The sequence below is a fragment of the Hemitrygon akajei genome, chromosome 9 (genome assembly GCF_048418815.1).
Source record: "Hemitrygon akajei chromosome 9, sHemAka1.3, whole genome shotgun sequence".
NCBI lineage: Eukaryota > Metazoa > Chordata > Chondrichthyes > Myliobatiformes > Dasyatidae > Hemitrygon > Hemitrygon akajei.
The window spans coordinates 132,102,144-132,119,583 of record NC_133132.1 but is presented as its reverse complement, the minus strand read 5'-3'; the positions used below and the strand labels follow the sequence as shown (position 1 = coordinate 132,119,583).

The 17,440-nt window shown below is 40.3% G+C and overlaps 1 protein-coding gene across 1 annotated transcript in view; it reads left to right on the top strand.

The window, feature by feature from the left end:
* The window catches only part of LOC140733534 (tudor domain-containing protein 15-like), a 76,655-nt gene extending 61,102 nt beyond the window's left edge, over positions 1-15,553 (top strand). Inside the window, exons 5-6 of the mRNA XM_073056982.1 lie at positions 7,355-7,629; positions 15,189-15,553. Of these exons, the coding sequence (XP_072913083.1) occupies positions 7,355-7,629; positions 15,189-15,374 (461 nt within the window). The 3' untranslated portion in view covers positions 15,375-15,553. The remainder of the gene's footprint in view (positions 1-7,354; positions 7,630-15,188) is intronic.
* Positions 15,554-17,440: the final 1,887 nt, after the last annotated feature.

Genomic DNA, 17,440 nt, shown 5'->3' with positions numbered 1-17,440 from the left:
CAGTCCATCTAAGAGAGGGAAAACTCTGATTTCAAACCTCCGCTGCCTTGCGGCCATACCCCCTCATGGGAAAGGCTTCAGGAGTAAACCCTGAGGACAAATCTGGAGCTGGAGTCCCTAAGGCAGTCTGACATTGTCTTCAACCTCGTTCTGGCAACTCCTGCGACGACACTGGTGCCAAGCTGGATCGGCCCTTACCCTTCCCTTGGAGAACATCGGTGCCGTGGAGAGGAGAATCGCTGCATGAGCAACTGGGAGTCTTCCATACAACCTTGCCCAGGCCTGCGCCCTGAACTCCGTTCCAGGCGCAGATCCATGGTCTCGTGAGACTAACAGGTGCCACCGATTTTTAAAAAAATCAAACCAGAGATATATATTTTATGCATACACAGTAATTCTAACTAAACTAAACTAAACTAACGGAGATGGGAGTAGACTCTCACATGGTGGATTGGATAGTGGACTACTTGACAGATAGACCTCAGTATGTGCGGTTGGGAGACTGTAGGTCTGACACAGTGGTCAGCAGCACAGGAGCGCCACAGGGAACCGTACTCTCTCCGGTCCTGTTCACCCTGTACACATCTGACTTCCAATATAACTCGGAGTCCTGCCATGTGCAGAAGTTCGCTGATGACACGGCCATAGTGGGCTGTGTCAGGAATGGACAGGAGGAGGAGTATAGGAAACTGATACAGGACTTTGTGATATGGTGCAACTCAAACTACCTGCGTCTCAATGTCACCAAGACCAAGGAGATGGTGGTGGACTTTAGGAGATCTAGGCCTCATATGGAGCCAGTGATCATTAATGGAGAATGTGTGGAGCAGGTTAAGACCTACAAGTATCTGGGAGTACAGTTGGACGAGAAGCTAGACTGGACTGCCAACACAGATGCCTTGTGCAGGAAGGCACAGAGTCGACTGTACTTCCTTAGAAGGTTGGCGTCATTCAATGTCTGCAGTGAGATGCTGAAGATGTTCTATAGGTCAGTTGTTGAGAGCGCCCTCTTCTTTGTGGTGGCGTGTTGGGGAGGAAGCATTAAGAAGAAGGACGCCTCACGTCTTAATAAGCTGATAAGGAAGGCGGGCTCTGTCGTGGGCAAAGTACTGGAGAGTTTAACATCGGTAGCTGAGCGAAGGGCGCTGAGTAGGCTACGGTCAATTATGGATAACCCTGAACATCCTCTACATAGCACCATCCAGAGACAGAGAAGCAGTTTCAGCGACAGGTTACTGTCGATGCAATGCTCCTCAGACAGGATGAAGAGGTCAATACTCCCCAATGCCATTAGGCTTTACAATTCAACTGCCAGGACTTAAGAACTTTTTTAAAGCTATTATTAATGCTTTTTGAGTTAGTGATTTAGATGCATATCATATTATTACTGAGTTAAGTATTGTATGTAATGAGTTTTTGCTACAACAAGTGTATGGGACATTGGAAAAATGTTGAATTTCCCCATGGGGATGAATAAAGTATCTATCTATCTATCTATCTATCTATCTAATTCATGGAGTAACAAACACACACGTGGGCCTAACCTGTACATCAGTGGAGCAGCAACACATCGCAGTAGTAGCAGAGGGAAGTGGATGCTGGTTGCATCTTTGAGAAGGGACCAAGCTGTGGGTGGTCCTCTAACTTTGGCTTCTTCTTCAAGTAGGCATTGAGATTTGACCGCCTTTTCTTACGTTTCCTCTCATGAAGCAGTTCTCAGTAGCAGGACATCCTCTCTTTGCTTTATTGCTTCGCTCCCAGTCGGGGTCATTATCGATGAACTGGTCCATGATTTATGTGATTGTGGTGATGCTAGTGCTGAGGTTTCTTGCTAGTATTTCCTGGGCTGCCTTGCTGTCTGCATTAGCCACCTCATCAGAGATACGTATGCTATGGAGGTTAGTGCGTTGCTTATATCCATCAAACCAAACTCTGGCTGTGAATATACTGATGTATCATCTTGTTGAATATCACTGAAGGTGCTTCTTGCCTTTTCCATTGGTATCATCTGGCATAGGAGCATGCTTCTGAATGTTTGGTCATTCACTCAAATATTTATTTTATTTTCCATTTTTTCAAGCAAATGGCTCCTTGAATGAGTCACCTTCATTGATGATAACTTTGAGGTCATCGTTGCAGAAGCTTTTATCTTGTCTGCACTTTTTATAATTGCTCTGATTGTCAATGTAGTCAATTTCAAAGTGGCACCAACATCAACCTGACTCTCACCAGCTTCCAAACGCCGTATCACTTGCAGTTTCACATCCATGCTAATGCTTTTCGTAGATATCTTAGATGTACTACTCTCACTGGAAGTTTCAGGCCGTTTTCCAGACATCATGGATAAAACAAAAATAGAATAAATTGGCGAGGGAGCAAGAATATTTACACACGGGGAGGCAGAGGGTGAATTTTTACATGATTGACTGTGAGTGGCTCAGAGCGTATGTAATGCACTCTCATGGGCTGATTGGATGTTTATTGTAATGACAGCTGCTCTCAAAATGTTTTAAGTTGTTTAGAATGATTTGTTGCCATTTTTAAAAAATTTCAATAAAGAATTGAATAACTGTGTTGTAACCAATCAGCGCTTTGCGGTGTCTGAGTGTAATTGGGACTGGATGTCTGTGACTAGTGATGTTCTGCTAGGATTGATGTTGGGACCTACATTGTTTGTAATAAATATAAATAAGTTTGCTAAATATATAGATGGGCTGATTATTAACGCACAAAATTTACTAGCCTTGTGGATAGTGCTGAAGTTTGTCAAAGGATTCTGCAGGATGTAGACAAGTTGCAAATGTGGGCAGAGAAATTGCAAATGGAGTATGATTTGGACAAGTATAAGGTGTTGCATTTTGGGGGGACAAATCAAGAGGAAAGTGTACAATAAAGGCAGGACCTTTTGGAGCTTTGAGCTGAAGTATCCAAGTACAAGAAAGGGATAGTAGGCTTAGTGGCATGTTGGCATGACAAAAATCTATCCTTAAGAGTCAGCAAACGGAAGAGCTAGTCATTTAGGAAGGGTGGGGTGGGGGAGGAAAAAGCCATCACTGGTGTAACCTTGAGAGCTTCGAGTTCCGAGGAGCGGACATCACCACTAACCTGTTCTAGTGCAACCAGTTAGATGCCACCGCCAAGAAAGTGCAGCAGTGCCTATAGTTTTTAAAAGGCTAAAGACATTTAGCATGTCTCCTCTGACCCTCATCAATTTTTGTCGATGCACTATAGAAAGCGTCCTATCCAGATGCATCACAGCTTGAAACGGCAGTGCTTGTCCTGACACCACAGGAAACTGCAGAGAGTTCTGGACACAGCCCAGCACATCATAGAAACTAGCCTCCCCACCCCCATGGACGCTATCTACCCTGCTGGCTGCCTCAGTAAATCAACCCCACCGACCAGAGACATGCTCTGTTCTCTCCTCTGCCATCAGGAAGTTGATAACAAAAGCCTGAAAGCATGAGGACAGTTTTTATCCTGCTGTTATAAAACTACTGAATGATCCTCTAGTGTGATAAGAATCAGATTGATTTATTGATCTTTGAAACATACAGTGATATGTGTTATTTGCATAAACGGCCAACGCAATCAAAGATTGTGCTAGGCAGTCACTACACATTATGTCACCAACTTAGCATATCCGCCATGTCCATAAAATACACAAGCAACAACAGCAGAACAACAAAAACAACAGCGATAAAACAAGAGCAAAACAAGCCCCTTATCTCCCTCCCATATACCTACACACAGAGTCCTCTAACCCCAGGACAGAGAGTCACTGGGCCTTCAGTCCATAGAGGAGCAAACCCAGGCTTCAGTTATTGGGCCTCGATTTCCAAACGTCTAATCGATCTTCAGGCTTTGATCCTTCGTATGCACCCCAAGACTCGTCGATGACGACAGGTGAGGATTGCGAATTCTGGATTTGCAGATGATATGATGCTAAGCACTTAGCTGAGAATCTGGTCTTGCTACTCACATACCTAGGGTGTCATTGGCCCTTGAGCCTCCTGCCAATATTGAACTCCAATCCTGGAACTTGCCGACAACTCACTGACCTGTGCATTCACCAGTCCTTGTCCTCGCTGGTCTGCTGGCCTGACATTTGACTACAGATGTCCTTCCTCACATGTCCACGTCACTAGCCTTTGAACACAGAGAGGAGACCTAGACTCTGGTCTGGCCTGTAATTCCTCCAAGTCCTAGTCCCTAAATCCAAACTTGACCCCTAACTCCCCTTTCTGTCCCAAAACCTAGGCCCCCTAGTTTTGGATTCTATTACCCTTGGGGAGAAAACTCTTAAACCTTCCACCTTATCTATATCCCTCGTAATTTTGCCAATCTCCTGTAGTCCAATGAATGAAGAACAGGTCTGTTCCATGAAGCTCTGGCCATCTCCTGACAACATCCTTGCAAACCTCTACACTTTTTCCAGTTTAAACATGCCTTTTCTATAATAGGGCAACCAAAACTTTATATGGTACTCACCAATGACTTGTACAGCTGCAACATACTGTCCCAGCTCCTATGCTCAATGCACTGACTGATGAGGGGGAATGCTAAATGCTGTTTTTATTAACCTGTCACACTGTTTTCAGTGAGCCAAGCTGTTGTACACCTACAACAGGTCCTTTTGCTCCAGTACACTTTTCAGTACCATTCCATGTACTGTCCATTACAAGTCCTACACTGGTTTGACTTTCCAAAAGACATTAAGTTCACACTTACTGTATTGAAATCCATTTGCCACACTTTGGCCCACTTCCATTACTGTTTAAGATCGCCGTTTCATCTTTATTCTTCACTGTCAGTATTCTTTACTGCACAATCATGCCGATTAAGCTGTGTGCATTTGCGTCTAAATCTTTTGGTGTGTTAACAAAACCACTCAAAAGCTTCTGTAAATGTGCCGTGGAGAGCTCTCTGACAGGCATCATTGTCTGGTGTGGGGGGGGGGGCTACTGCACAGGACCAAAAGAAGCTGCAGAAGGTCGTAAATTTAGTCAGCTCCATCTTGGGTACTAGCCTACAAAGTACCCAGAACATCTTCAAGGACTGACTCAGAAAAGCAGCGTCCATTATTAAGGACCCCCAGCACCCAGGGCGTACCCTTTTCTCACTGTTACCATCAGGTAGGAGATACAGAAGCCTGAAGGCACACACTCAGCAATTCAGGAACAGCTTCTTCCCCTTTGCCATCCAATTCCTAAATGGACACTACCTCACTTTTTTAAAATATATATTATTTTTGTTTTTGCACAATTTTTTATCTATTCAGTATACATATACTGTAATTGATTTATTTATTTTTACTTTTTTTCTATATTGTGTATTGCATTGAACTGCTGCTGCTAAGTTAACAAATTTCATCATATGTGCTGGTGATAATAAACCTGATTCTGATTCTGAAATCATTTATATAAATAAATGAGGATGAGGAAAAGAGATGAGGAAAAACTTCTTCACACAGAGAGTGGTGAATCTGTGGAATTCTCTGCCACAGGAAACAGTTGAGGCCGGTTCATTGGCTATATTTAAGAGGAAGTTAGATATGGCCCTTGTGGCTAAAGGGATCAGGGGGTATGGAGAGAAAGCAGGTACAGGGTTCTGAGTTGGATGATCAGCCATGATCATACTGAATGGCGGTGCAGGCTCGAAGGGCCAAATGGCCTACTCCTGCACCTATTTTCTATGTTTCTATAACGAATAACAAGGGTTTCTATACAAACCCTAGTGGCACTCGATTTGTCATTGGCCTTCAGCCACCATCCTCTGCTTTCTACCTCCGAGCCAGTTTTAGACCCACCTAATTGGCTCTCCCTGGATTCCATAGGACCTAACCTTCAAGACCAACCTACCATGCCAGGACCTAGTCAAGATTGCAATAAAGTGCAAATAGCCAACATCCACTACCTACACCTTGGGTTACCACTTCAAAGACTGAAGATCTGTCAGTGCACATTGCTGAACATTATGGGCACGCTATGTTGGTGAGTGAAAGAAGTATAGGGGGATGTTAAAGGTAGGGGTTTTCCCCCAGAGTGGAACACACTACCAGGGGTGATGGAAGAAGCAGATACATTAGTGACATTTAGATGCTCTTGGATAGGCACATAGATAAAAGGAAAAAAAAAAGGTGGCTAAGTGTTTGAAGGGTTAGATTGATCATGGGGTAGGTTAAAAGGTCAAAAAAAGATGGTGGGCTGAAGTGACTGTACTATGATGGATGCCCTATGTCATATGACTATAATATTCTTATGACTGTGAACAATTTCTCTACATACCCACTAGAATAGCCTACCCGTGTTTCAAATTTTTACCCATATGTCCTCACTGAACAATCACCTAAGCTGTCATCCCTAAGCGCTGCTGTTATGTCCTTCTCCATCAAAAAGGCAACATCCTCTCCTTTATTGATTGATTGAGATAGCACAGAATAGGCCCTTTGAGCCACCCCTGATTTAACCCTGGCCTAATCACTGGACAATTTACAATGACCAATTGGTATGTCTTTGGACTGTGAGAGGAATCTAGAGCACCTGTAGAAAGCCCACACGGTCAAGGGGAGAATGTACAAACTTACCTGTATCTCTGTCATACTTAAAGCACTTGTATCTTGATAGCTGACTAATCAGTCTTGTTTCTGTTTTCTCTATTTTTTAAATAGCAGGAATTAAACTTACCCAAATCTAAAGTGCTTGGATAAATTCATAATTTGTGGAGCTCAGGAAAATGATAGCCAATAGATTCATTATTTCCACAGCGACCTCTTCCATTACTGTGGGGCATAAATTATCAGGCCCTGGAAACTAATTAGTTTTCAATGCCATTAATTTATCCAACTCCATATTCGTACTAATACTAATTTTCTTTGGTTCTTCAACTTAATTAGATTTTCAGATCACTAATGTTTGTGTAAGGTTATTTTTGTTCTCTTCAGTGAATACATAACTAAGTTTTCTCTGTAATTTTCCTGTTTCCATTATGTATTCTTCTTATGACCAATTGATAGTTCTTACAGAAAGTTGACACAGACACAGGGACAAAAATGTTTATAATGATTCAAGCTATCATTTGACAAAGTAAGTTTTTAGATGAACATCTTTATTGTAGAGCATTACTCTATATTGAGATTAAGCAAATAGAGCTATCTGCTGTCATTTGATGACTTGGGCGTCATTGTGCTATTAATTTACTTTTTTCTATTGGTTTCTATGGATGAAATGTTCAACTTTAATGTACCAACTTGTTAAGCCTGGTTGATATATGGAAATGTACATTTAGGAGCTATGTTCTTGATTCCATAACTGCAATTTACTATATTTGATATCCAACATTGTTTATTAAACAGGTGGAAAAATGACATCTGCTCCACACAACTTTTCCTGGATTGAACCAAATAAACTAGCAGGAATGGCCTTGCCACGTTTACCTGCCCATTATCAATATTTGTATGACAATGGCATTCGACATCTAGTTACACTTTGCGAAAGAAAGCCACCATATCATGACACTTTACCAGCAATAAAGATTCATCATATAAGGATCTATGACTTCTGTTCGCCTTCTTTTGAACAAATCAACAAATTTCTTTCAATTGTTGAAGAAGCCAATGCAAAGGGTGAAGTAAGTATTAATTGACTTTCTATATTAAATAGTTGGATAATCTACTTTATCTAAGATTACTTGCTCACATGATAACCTTAATGGAACAAATATAATTAAATCATCATTTATTAAAGAGTGTGAATTTATCTTGCAAGACACATAGCATCCCTGGAAAGAGAAACAGAATTAATGTTTCATCAAAGAGCCTTCTTCCTGATGAAAAGACATCAGCAAGAACATTAAATTTTTTTCTCTCCACAGACGCCACCTCACTTGTTGGAAAATTACTGGCACTTTTTGTTCACAGCATCTGCAGTGTTTTCTTAAATAATATTTATGATTATTTTTAAGCTTCTTTATAGTAATATATCAAAATTAAAACTTGTAAATATAGATTTGTGAAATCTTACTAAATATAACAATTTGTTGTTTGAGTAGGTGCCTTTTGTACCGCATTACTCTGACAATCTGGTTATAAGGTACAGTGCTACTACAGTGGGCTGTACACAGTTCATATTACTAGACAGCAAACTTTGTGAAGTGAATGTTGTGAGAAGATGGTGCAATGCATAGGGTTAAAAAGACATCCTTTTGTCATTCTGGAGTTTTGGTGGGGTGGGGGCTCCCCCACTAAGAAATAAATAATGAATTTATTCCCCCAAGTTCAAGTGATTAAGGTATTAAGAATGGTGGCAAGCAAGGAAAGTTTTTAAAAAATATATACACGAGATTTTGCAGACAGTGTAAATCCAGAGTAACAGACAGAAAAATTGCTGGAGGAACTCAGCAGGTCAGGGAGTGTCAATGGAGAGGAATAAAGAGCTGATATTTTGGACAAGACCTTTCATCCTTTGAAAATTAGGCTCTTTATTCCTCTCTATCGATGCTGTCTGACCTGCCAAGCTTTCCGTTATAGATTTATGAGACTAAAGAATACACTTAAGGATTGAAATATAGTTCAGTAATAGCTTAGAAATCGATTATGTAAATAACATAGAAATTTGGGCATCATGCTGTGTGGGATCAAAACGTTCTCATTTTTTTAATATACTGTATTTCTGTTTTTACATGATTTTTAATATATTCAATATATGTATAGTGTAATAGATTTATTTATTATTATTTTAATTTTTTTGTTCTATATTACATATCGCATTGAACTGCTGCTGCTAAGGTAACAAATTTCACGTCAGATGCCGGTGATAATAAACCTGATTCTGATTCTGATCTTATAGAGGATAACAGCCCAACACTAGTTGGGAGAAATAGTCATTTCTTATATAGAAATTCCATATTATTTTTGTGTATTGTCTTAATATAAATTTAGTCTTGGTAATAGTGTTATTCATCTCCTTTACATTTCATATTCATATTTAGTACTTCATATTCCCATAACTTCATACATAATTTTGTAACTTATATTCTACACATCACAAGTCTATTAATGATAATTGCCAAAAATGTGAAAATAAATTCTCTGAAATGGAGCAATTTTTCAGACCTCAGACCTCAGGTTCTCTATAGTACAATGAAAGCTTCTAGATTGTAAAGGGAGAAGTGTGTCTTGGACCCTCAGCTGCTGTGAATAGATGTAAAACGGCTAAGAATAGTCCAGTTGATAAACAATTAATCAAGATACTTTGTCTTTGCATTTGAAGTTAAATGAGGCACTGTGGTTTCTGGAGTAGATTTTGCTTTTGCTGTTGTAAAGCTGTTTGTAAGGCCAGTGATGTTGTGGGGGTGGAACTGGACTCTGACAGTGGTGTCTGAAAAGAGGATGCTGTCCAAGTTGCAAGCCATCTTGGACAATGACTCCCATCCACTCCATAATGTACTGGTTAGGCACAGGAGTACATTCAGCCAGAGACTCATTCCACTGAGATGTAACACTGAGCGTCATAGGAAGTCATTCCTGCCTGTGGCCATCAAACTTTACAACTCTTCCCTCGGAGTGTCAGACACCCTGAGCCAATAGGCTGGTCCTGGACTTATTTCCACGGCATGATTAACTTATTATTATTTAATTATTTATGGTTTTATATTGCTATATTTCTTCACTATTCTTGGTTGGTGCGGATGTAACGAAACCCAGTTTCCCTCGGGATCAATAAAGTATGTCTGTCTATCTGATATGCTGTGTACTGAATTTGCAGTAACTTGCAGATTAAAAATGTTACTCCTGATGAGCAATAATAATGACCCTAAAGAGCATACTCTTAATTTAAGATGATGGAATGTAGTAACAAATGCAGGTCCCACCCAGATGACTATATAACAGCACCATATGTCACTCATCCTTTTTGCATTCTGTTGAAATACAGACACATTGAAATTCACTGTTTACTTCTTGTGGACGAATACATGGTCATAGAGACACAGAAATTGGCCATTTGGCCTCTTTAGTCCATGCTGAATTGTTATGCTGCCTCATTTCATTGACATTGCTCTGGGCCGTAATCCTCCATAACTTCCCATCTATGTACTTCTCCAGAGTTCTCTTAAATGTTGCAGTCAAACTTTACGTGCACCACTTCCGCGGGCAGCTCGTTCCACACTTGCATCACAGTCTCAGTAAAGAACCTTCCCCTCACTTTCCCTTTAGATATTTTACCTTTCACTCTTAACCAATGACCTCTAGTTCTAGTCTCCCCAACCTCAGTGGAAAAAGCCTGCTTTGCTTTTATCCAGTCATTACACCTTATCAAATCTCCCTCGATCTCCGTTGCTCCACGGAATAAAGTCCTAATCTATTCTTTCTGTATAGTTCAGGTCCTCAAATCCCAGCAACATCCTTGTAAATGTTCTCTGTACTCTTTCAATCTTACTGATATCCATCCTTTAGGTAGGTGAACAAAAAATGCACACAATACTCCAAATGTGGCATCACCAACACTTCTGATTTATGAGGGGCAATGTGCCAGAAAATTTTTTTTTATAACCCTAATCTCTTGTGATGCCACTTTAAAGGAATTATGAATCTTTATTCACAGATTTTTGTTCTACTGTGTTCCGCATTACCCTACTGTTCACTGTGTAGGTTCTACCTTGCTTTGTCATCCCAAAGTGCAATACCTCATTATTATCAATATTAAATTCTATTTGCCATTTTTCAGCCCAATTTTCTAGCTGGTCCAGATCCCTCTGCAGGTTTTCATAGCCTTCCTCACTGCTCAGTACAACTTCGATCTTGTGTTGTCCACAAATTTTCTGATCCAGTTTACCACATTATCATCAGTCTTCACTCTGGAAGACACTAGCAGTGTGGTGTAAGTGCCAGGTGTCAGGGGGTATGAAGTGTGTGAAATTACCATAACTAGACAGAAGGTGCTTGGGAAACTGAAATGTCTGAAGGTAGATAAGTCACCTGGACCAGATGGTGTACACCCCAGAGTTCTGAAAGAGGTGGCTGAAGAGATCATGGAGGCATTAGTAATGATCTTTCAGAATCACTAGATTCTGGAATACTGGAAAATTGCAAATGTCACTCCACTCTTCAAGAAGGGAGAGAGGAAGAAAGGAAGGAAACCATAAGCAATTAGTTTGATCTCAGTGGTTGGGAAGATGTTGGAGTCAATTATTAAGGATAAGGTCTCAGGGTACTTGGAGGCACATGATAAAGAGCACTGTTGACCTCAACCCACTCAACAGAATTGTCAGAATAAGTAGTAAAATAATTGGCCAGGAACAAGTATCACTCAGCAGCATTCATAAGAGATGGACAATAAAGGAGGCTCAGCAAATAGTACAGGACATTACACATACACTTCACACATACTGCACCCTCATGCCATCTGGACGCTGCTGTTAGTTTCTGCCCATCTGCATCAGAAGAGCCTTATCCAGTTTTGTGGCTTCCTCCATTTGCCTCCTCAACACCCAGTTTTGAATATATAGTATGCCAGCACTTTTGACAGTAAAAACAATCAGTTTTGTCATGGGTATTTGTATTTTAAACCACATGCATTAATTCTTAGTGTTTATTATCTGCTGCTGGTTTTTTATATTACTGTATATGTACTGTGGTGTTCTGTATCTAAATTTCTGTGATGTTATTCTTTCCATTGCATAAACGATGTTCCTCACGGGAAATAAAGTGAATTGAAGAAAGAGGATAAAATAGATCATAGTCAGCATGGATTCCTCAAGGGAAAATCTCACCTGACAGATCTGTCAGAAGAATCTGAAGAAGTAACAAGTAGGATAGACAAAGGAGAATCAGTAGATGTTGTGTACTTGGATTTTCAGAAGGTCTTTGACAAGGTGCTGCACATGAGGCTGCTAAACAAGTTGAGTAGCCAGGGTATTACAGGATAGATACTAGCATGGATAGAGCACTGGCTGATTGGCAAAAGACAAAGAGTGGGAATAAAGGATTCCTTTTCCAGATTGGCTGGTATTCCACAGAGGTCTGTGTTGGGACCAATTATTTTTACATTATATGTCAATGATTTGGATGATGGAATTGATGGCTTTGTTGCAAAGTTTGCAGATGATATGAAGATAGCTGGAGGGGCAGGTAGTTTTGAGGAAGTAGGCTAGAGGGACTTTGACAGATTAGGAGAATGGGCAAAGAGATGGCAGATAGAATATAGTGTCAGGAGGTGTATTGTCATGACTAATTTCTAAATGAAGAGAAAATACAAAACACTGAGGCAGAGAGGGTCATGGGAGTCCTTGTGCAGGATCCCCTAGAGGTTAATTTGCAGGTTGAGTCTATGGTAAAGAAAGCAAATGCAATGTTAGCATTCATTTCAAGAGGACTGGAATTTTAAAGCAAAGATTTAATGTTGAAACTTTATAAAGCACTGATGAGGCCTCACTTGGAGTATTTTGAGCAGTTTTAGGCCCCTTATCTTAGAAAGGATGTGCTAATACTGGAGAAGTTTCAAATGAGGTTCACAAAGTGATTCCAGGATTGAATGTCTTGTTACAGGAAGAGTGATGGCTCTGGTCCTGGATTCACTAAAGTTCAGCAGAATGAGAGGTGACCTCATTGAAACTTAGCAAATGGAGAAAGGCCTTGATAGGTGGAAGTGGAAAGGATGTTTCTTACAGAACATAGAATAGTACAGCACAGTACAGTACAGGCCCTTTGGCCCACAATGTTGTGCTGACCCTTAAACCCTGCCTCCCATGTAAATCTCCCACCTTAAATATAGAACATAGAAAATAGTACGTATGAAGGGAGAGTGTAAGACCAGAGGACACAGCCTCAGAGTAGAGGTGCGTCCTTTTAAAGTGGACGGTTTTGCCAGAGAATGGTGAATCTGTGGAATTCTTTGCCACAGGCAGCTGTGGGGGCCAAGTCTTTATGTATATTTAAGACAGAGGTTGATAGATTCTCGATTGGTCAGGGCATGAAGGGATATGGGGAGAAGGCAGGAGATTGGGGCTGGAAGGAAAACTGGATCGGCCATGATGAAATGGTGGGGCAGATTCTTTGGGCCAAGTGGCCCAATACTGCTTCTATACCTAATGGGCTTATTATGAATATTTCAAGACAAACAACAGGGGTCCAGCCCTGATCCTTTGGCACACTACGATTTATAGGCCTCACGTCAGAGAGATAACCATCGCTCTCTGGCTTTTCTTGCTAAACCGACGTTGAAACCAATTTGCTACTTCATCCTGATTGCCAAGCGACTGAACCTTCATGACTAGCCTGTTTCTGGAAGACCTTTCTAAAGTCCACGTAGTGATGTTCATCACTTTTTCTGGTAACCTCCTCAGCAAAACTCTGGCCGCTCACATTCTCCCTTAAGAAAGCTATGGACTTGATCCAAGATGTCCCTGACCCTGGCAGATAAGAGGTAACATACTGTCTGAGAATGGCATTGTTGTCCACAGAACCTCCTGTCTGTTCCCCTAACTAATGAATCTCAATCTATAAATTTGTTAACGATACAGCCATTTTTGGTAGAAGCCCAGGTGGTGACAAGATACAGGAATGAGATATACAAACTAATGGAATGATGCCACAGCAACAACCTGGCACTCAACATCAGTAAGACGAAAGAGCTGATTGCGGAAGGGTAAGATGAAGGAACACATACCAATCCTCATAGAGGGATCAGAAATGGAGAGAGCAGTTTCAAGTTCCTGGGGCTCAAGATCTCTGAGTATCTAACCTGGTCCCAACATATCAATTCAGTCGTAAAGAAGGCAAGACAGTGGCTATACTTCATTAGGAGTTTGAAGAGATTTGGTATGTCAACAAATACACTCAAAAACCTCTATAGATGTACCGTGGAGAGCATTCCGACAGGCTGCAACACAGTCTGGTATGTGGGGGCTACTGCACAGAACCGAAAGAAGCTGCAGAGGTTTGTAAATTTAGTCGGCTCCATCTTGAGCAATAGCTTGCAAAGTACCCAGGACTTCTTTAGGAAGCGGTGTCTCAGAAAGGCAGCGTCCATTATTAAAGACCTCCAGCACCCAGGACATGCCCTTTTCTCACTGTTACCATTAGGTAGGAGGTACAGAAGCCTGAAGGCACACACTCAGCGATTCAGGAACAGCTTCTTACCCTCTGCCATCTGACTCCTGAATGGACATTGAACCCTTGGACAGTACCTCACTTTTTTTAATATACAGTATTTCTGTTTTTTGCACTATTTTTAATCTATTCAATATATGTATAAAGTATACTGAATAAGATTTACTTATCTATTATTTTATTTCATTTTTCTTCTATCTTATGTATTGTATTGAACTGCTGCTGCTAAGTTAACAAATTTCACGTCACATGCCAGTGATAATAAACCTGATTCTGATATCACTACTGTTTGCCCCTTCTTCCCTTCCCTTCCTTTTTGAATCACAAAACCAGACAGTTAACTGCTGTGATTTTCCTCTGCTAGGTGCTCCCCCCCGCACACACATAGTATTTAGAACAATATACTTGTTATTGCGGGGAATGGCCACAATAGAACCCTGCACTGGTTATCTATCCCCTTTCCCTCTCCTGACAGTCACCCAAGTACGTGTGTCTTGTTCCTTGAGTGTAACTACCTCTCTATAGTTCCTGCTAGTCTTACCCTTCTATCTCCTGAATGAGCTGAAGCTGATCTCTAACGTGGTCTATACAAAGCTGCAGCTGGTTCACTTCTTGCAGGTGTGACTGTTAAATATATTGGAGCTCTCCCTGTCTGTCCACATCCCACAAAAGGAGCACCCCACTGTCCGTACTGATAGTCTCTCTACTCTCTCTGCAAAAAGAATGAAAGACAGATACTTACGTCTACCTCTTGTCGAAGTCTCTTAAGTCAAAGCTTCACCTCCCCACTCTAACCTCATCCCACTCCAACAATGGTTGCTCTGCTTAAACAGTTGTTCACTGACTTACTGCACTTATTTTATGTCGATTTGAAGAGTTCATATGCATCTACTGGAATTTTTGTATTACTTGACATTTGATCTTTCTAAGATATTTCTTGGAATGTTGAGAATAGGGTAACAATACAAACATTAATAAAACTTGTAATTTCTTCATGAATGATTTTGAAGTATCTTGTTCATCATATTGTGTTAACTGGTAAAGAGTGCAGAGCTAACTGAGTCATTTCATCTGTTTCTAGGGAGTTGGAGTCCATTGCCTTCATGGTTTTGGGAGAACTGGAACAATGCTTGCCTGTTATCTTGTAAAAAGTAGGAAAATAACAGGCGTTGATGCAATTGAAGAAATACGAAGAATTCGCCATGGTTCAATAGAAACTAGTGAACAAGAGAAAACGGTTATACAGTTTCATCACCATATAAAATAAGAATTTCTCATTGCCAGCTAAAGATTTTTATCTCTTACAAACTCATTATTTTACAATATGGAAACCTTCAGCCTCAGAAACTGGTCTAGCACTTTTTAAGATTGGACATTTCTAATGCACTTATATAAATCAAGTGACAAGTTTTGTTTTAATAAACTTCCTGTGAACTTCTCTGTAAATGTTACTTATTTTTGTGCTACAGTAGATGCTTTGACTAGTTGCATCAGAACAAAGCTCACTGCTGAAATGTGTCCTGACCGATAATGTTATTTGTTGTCTCCTTGCACTTGACGACATAGAAGCTAAGATTTGTTGCAAAATATGTAAATTAAATCACTGTAAATGCTTTAATACATAATTATAGCCCAGAAAAAAATGATTAAACGTGCCAAGATAGTTTGCTTCCAAAGAGGCAGTAAAATATACGTACTTTGCTGAAATCTGACCATTTTAAATAAATGTTTTTTTTCTCTGCTGAAGAACTATAAGACAAATTAGAAGAATAAAATAATTGCCACTGTTGCCATTATCACTTCATGCAATCAACCAGTGCTGAATTAAAGCTCTTTGTGTTAGTACTACCCTGATAGTATGGTGCTTTGCAATATATACAGTGCGTATAAAAAGTACCCCCCCCCCCAGAAGTTTTCATGATTTATTGTTTTACAACATTGAATCACAGTGGATTTAATTTGGCTTTTTTGATACTGATCAACAGAAAAGGATTATTTTGTGTCAATGTGAAAACAAATTTCTACAAAGTGATCCACATTAATTACAAATAGAAAACACAAAATAATTGATTGCATAAGTATTCACCCACTTCAATATGACACATCAAATCATAACTCAAGCAGCCAATTGGTTTTAAGAGTCATATAATTAGTTAAATGGAGATCACCTGTGTGCAGTTAGGGTGTTTCAATTGATTGTAGTGAAAATACACCTGTGTCTGGCAGTTCCAACTGCTTGTGAGTCAGTATCCTGGCAAAAACTACATCATGAAGACAACAGAACACTCCAAGCAACTCTGCAGAAATGTTATTGAAAAGCACAAATCAGGAGATAAATATGAGAAAATTTCCAAGTCATTGAATATCCCTTGGAATAAATCAATCATCAAGGAATGAAAATAATATGGCACAGCTGTAAATCTACTTGGAGCAGGCCATTCACAAACACTGATGGACCGTGCAAGACGGAGACTAGTGAGGGAGGCCACCAAGTGACATATAATGACTGGAGGAGTTACAAACTTCAGTGGCTGAGATGGGAGAGACTGCACATACAACAATTGTTGCTCAATTGCTTCACCAGTTGCAGCTTTATGGGAGAGTGGCAAAGAGTTTTAAAAAAAACCATGAAATCACAGTTAAAGTTTGCTAGAAAGCCTACAGAAGACTGAAGTCAGCAGGAAGAAGGTTCTATGGTCTGATGAAACCAAAATAGAGCTTTTTGACCATTAGACTACATCATGAAAACTACACCATGCCTACTGTGAAGCATGGTGGTAACTGCATCATGCTGTGAGGGTGCTTCTGTACAGCATTCCCTGGAAGGCTTGTGAAGGTAGAGGGTAAAATGATTGCAGCAAAATACAGGGAAAACCTGAGGTAGTCTGCAAGGGAACTGCAATTTGGGAGAAAATTTGTGTTCCAGCAAGACAATGACCCCAAGCATAAAGACAAAGCTACCCAGGAATGGTTTAAAAGCAACAAAATTAATGTCCTGGGTTGGGCATGTCAGAGTCCAGACCTCAATCCAATTGAGAATTTGTGGCTGGACTTGAAAAGGGCTCTTTACTCAATGGACCCATGCAATCTGACAGACCTCAAGCCATTTTTTAAAGAAGAATGGGGAAATATTGCAGTATCCAGATGTGCAAAGCTGATAGAGACCTATCCACAAATACTCAAGGCTGTGATTGCTGCCAAAGGTGCATCTCCTAAATACTGACTTGAAGGGGGTGAGTAATTATGTAATTATTTTGTGTTTAATAATTGTACTAAATTGAGACCAATTTGTAGAAATTCGTTTTCACTTTGACACAAGGGTATTTTTCTGTT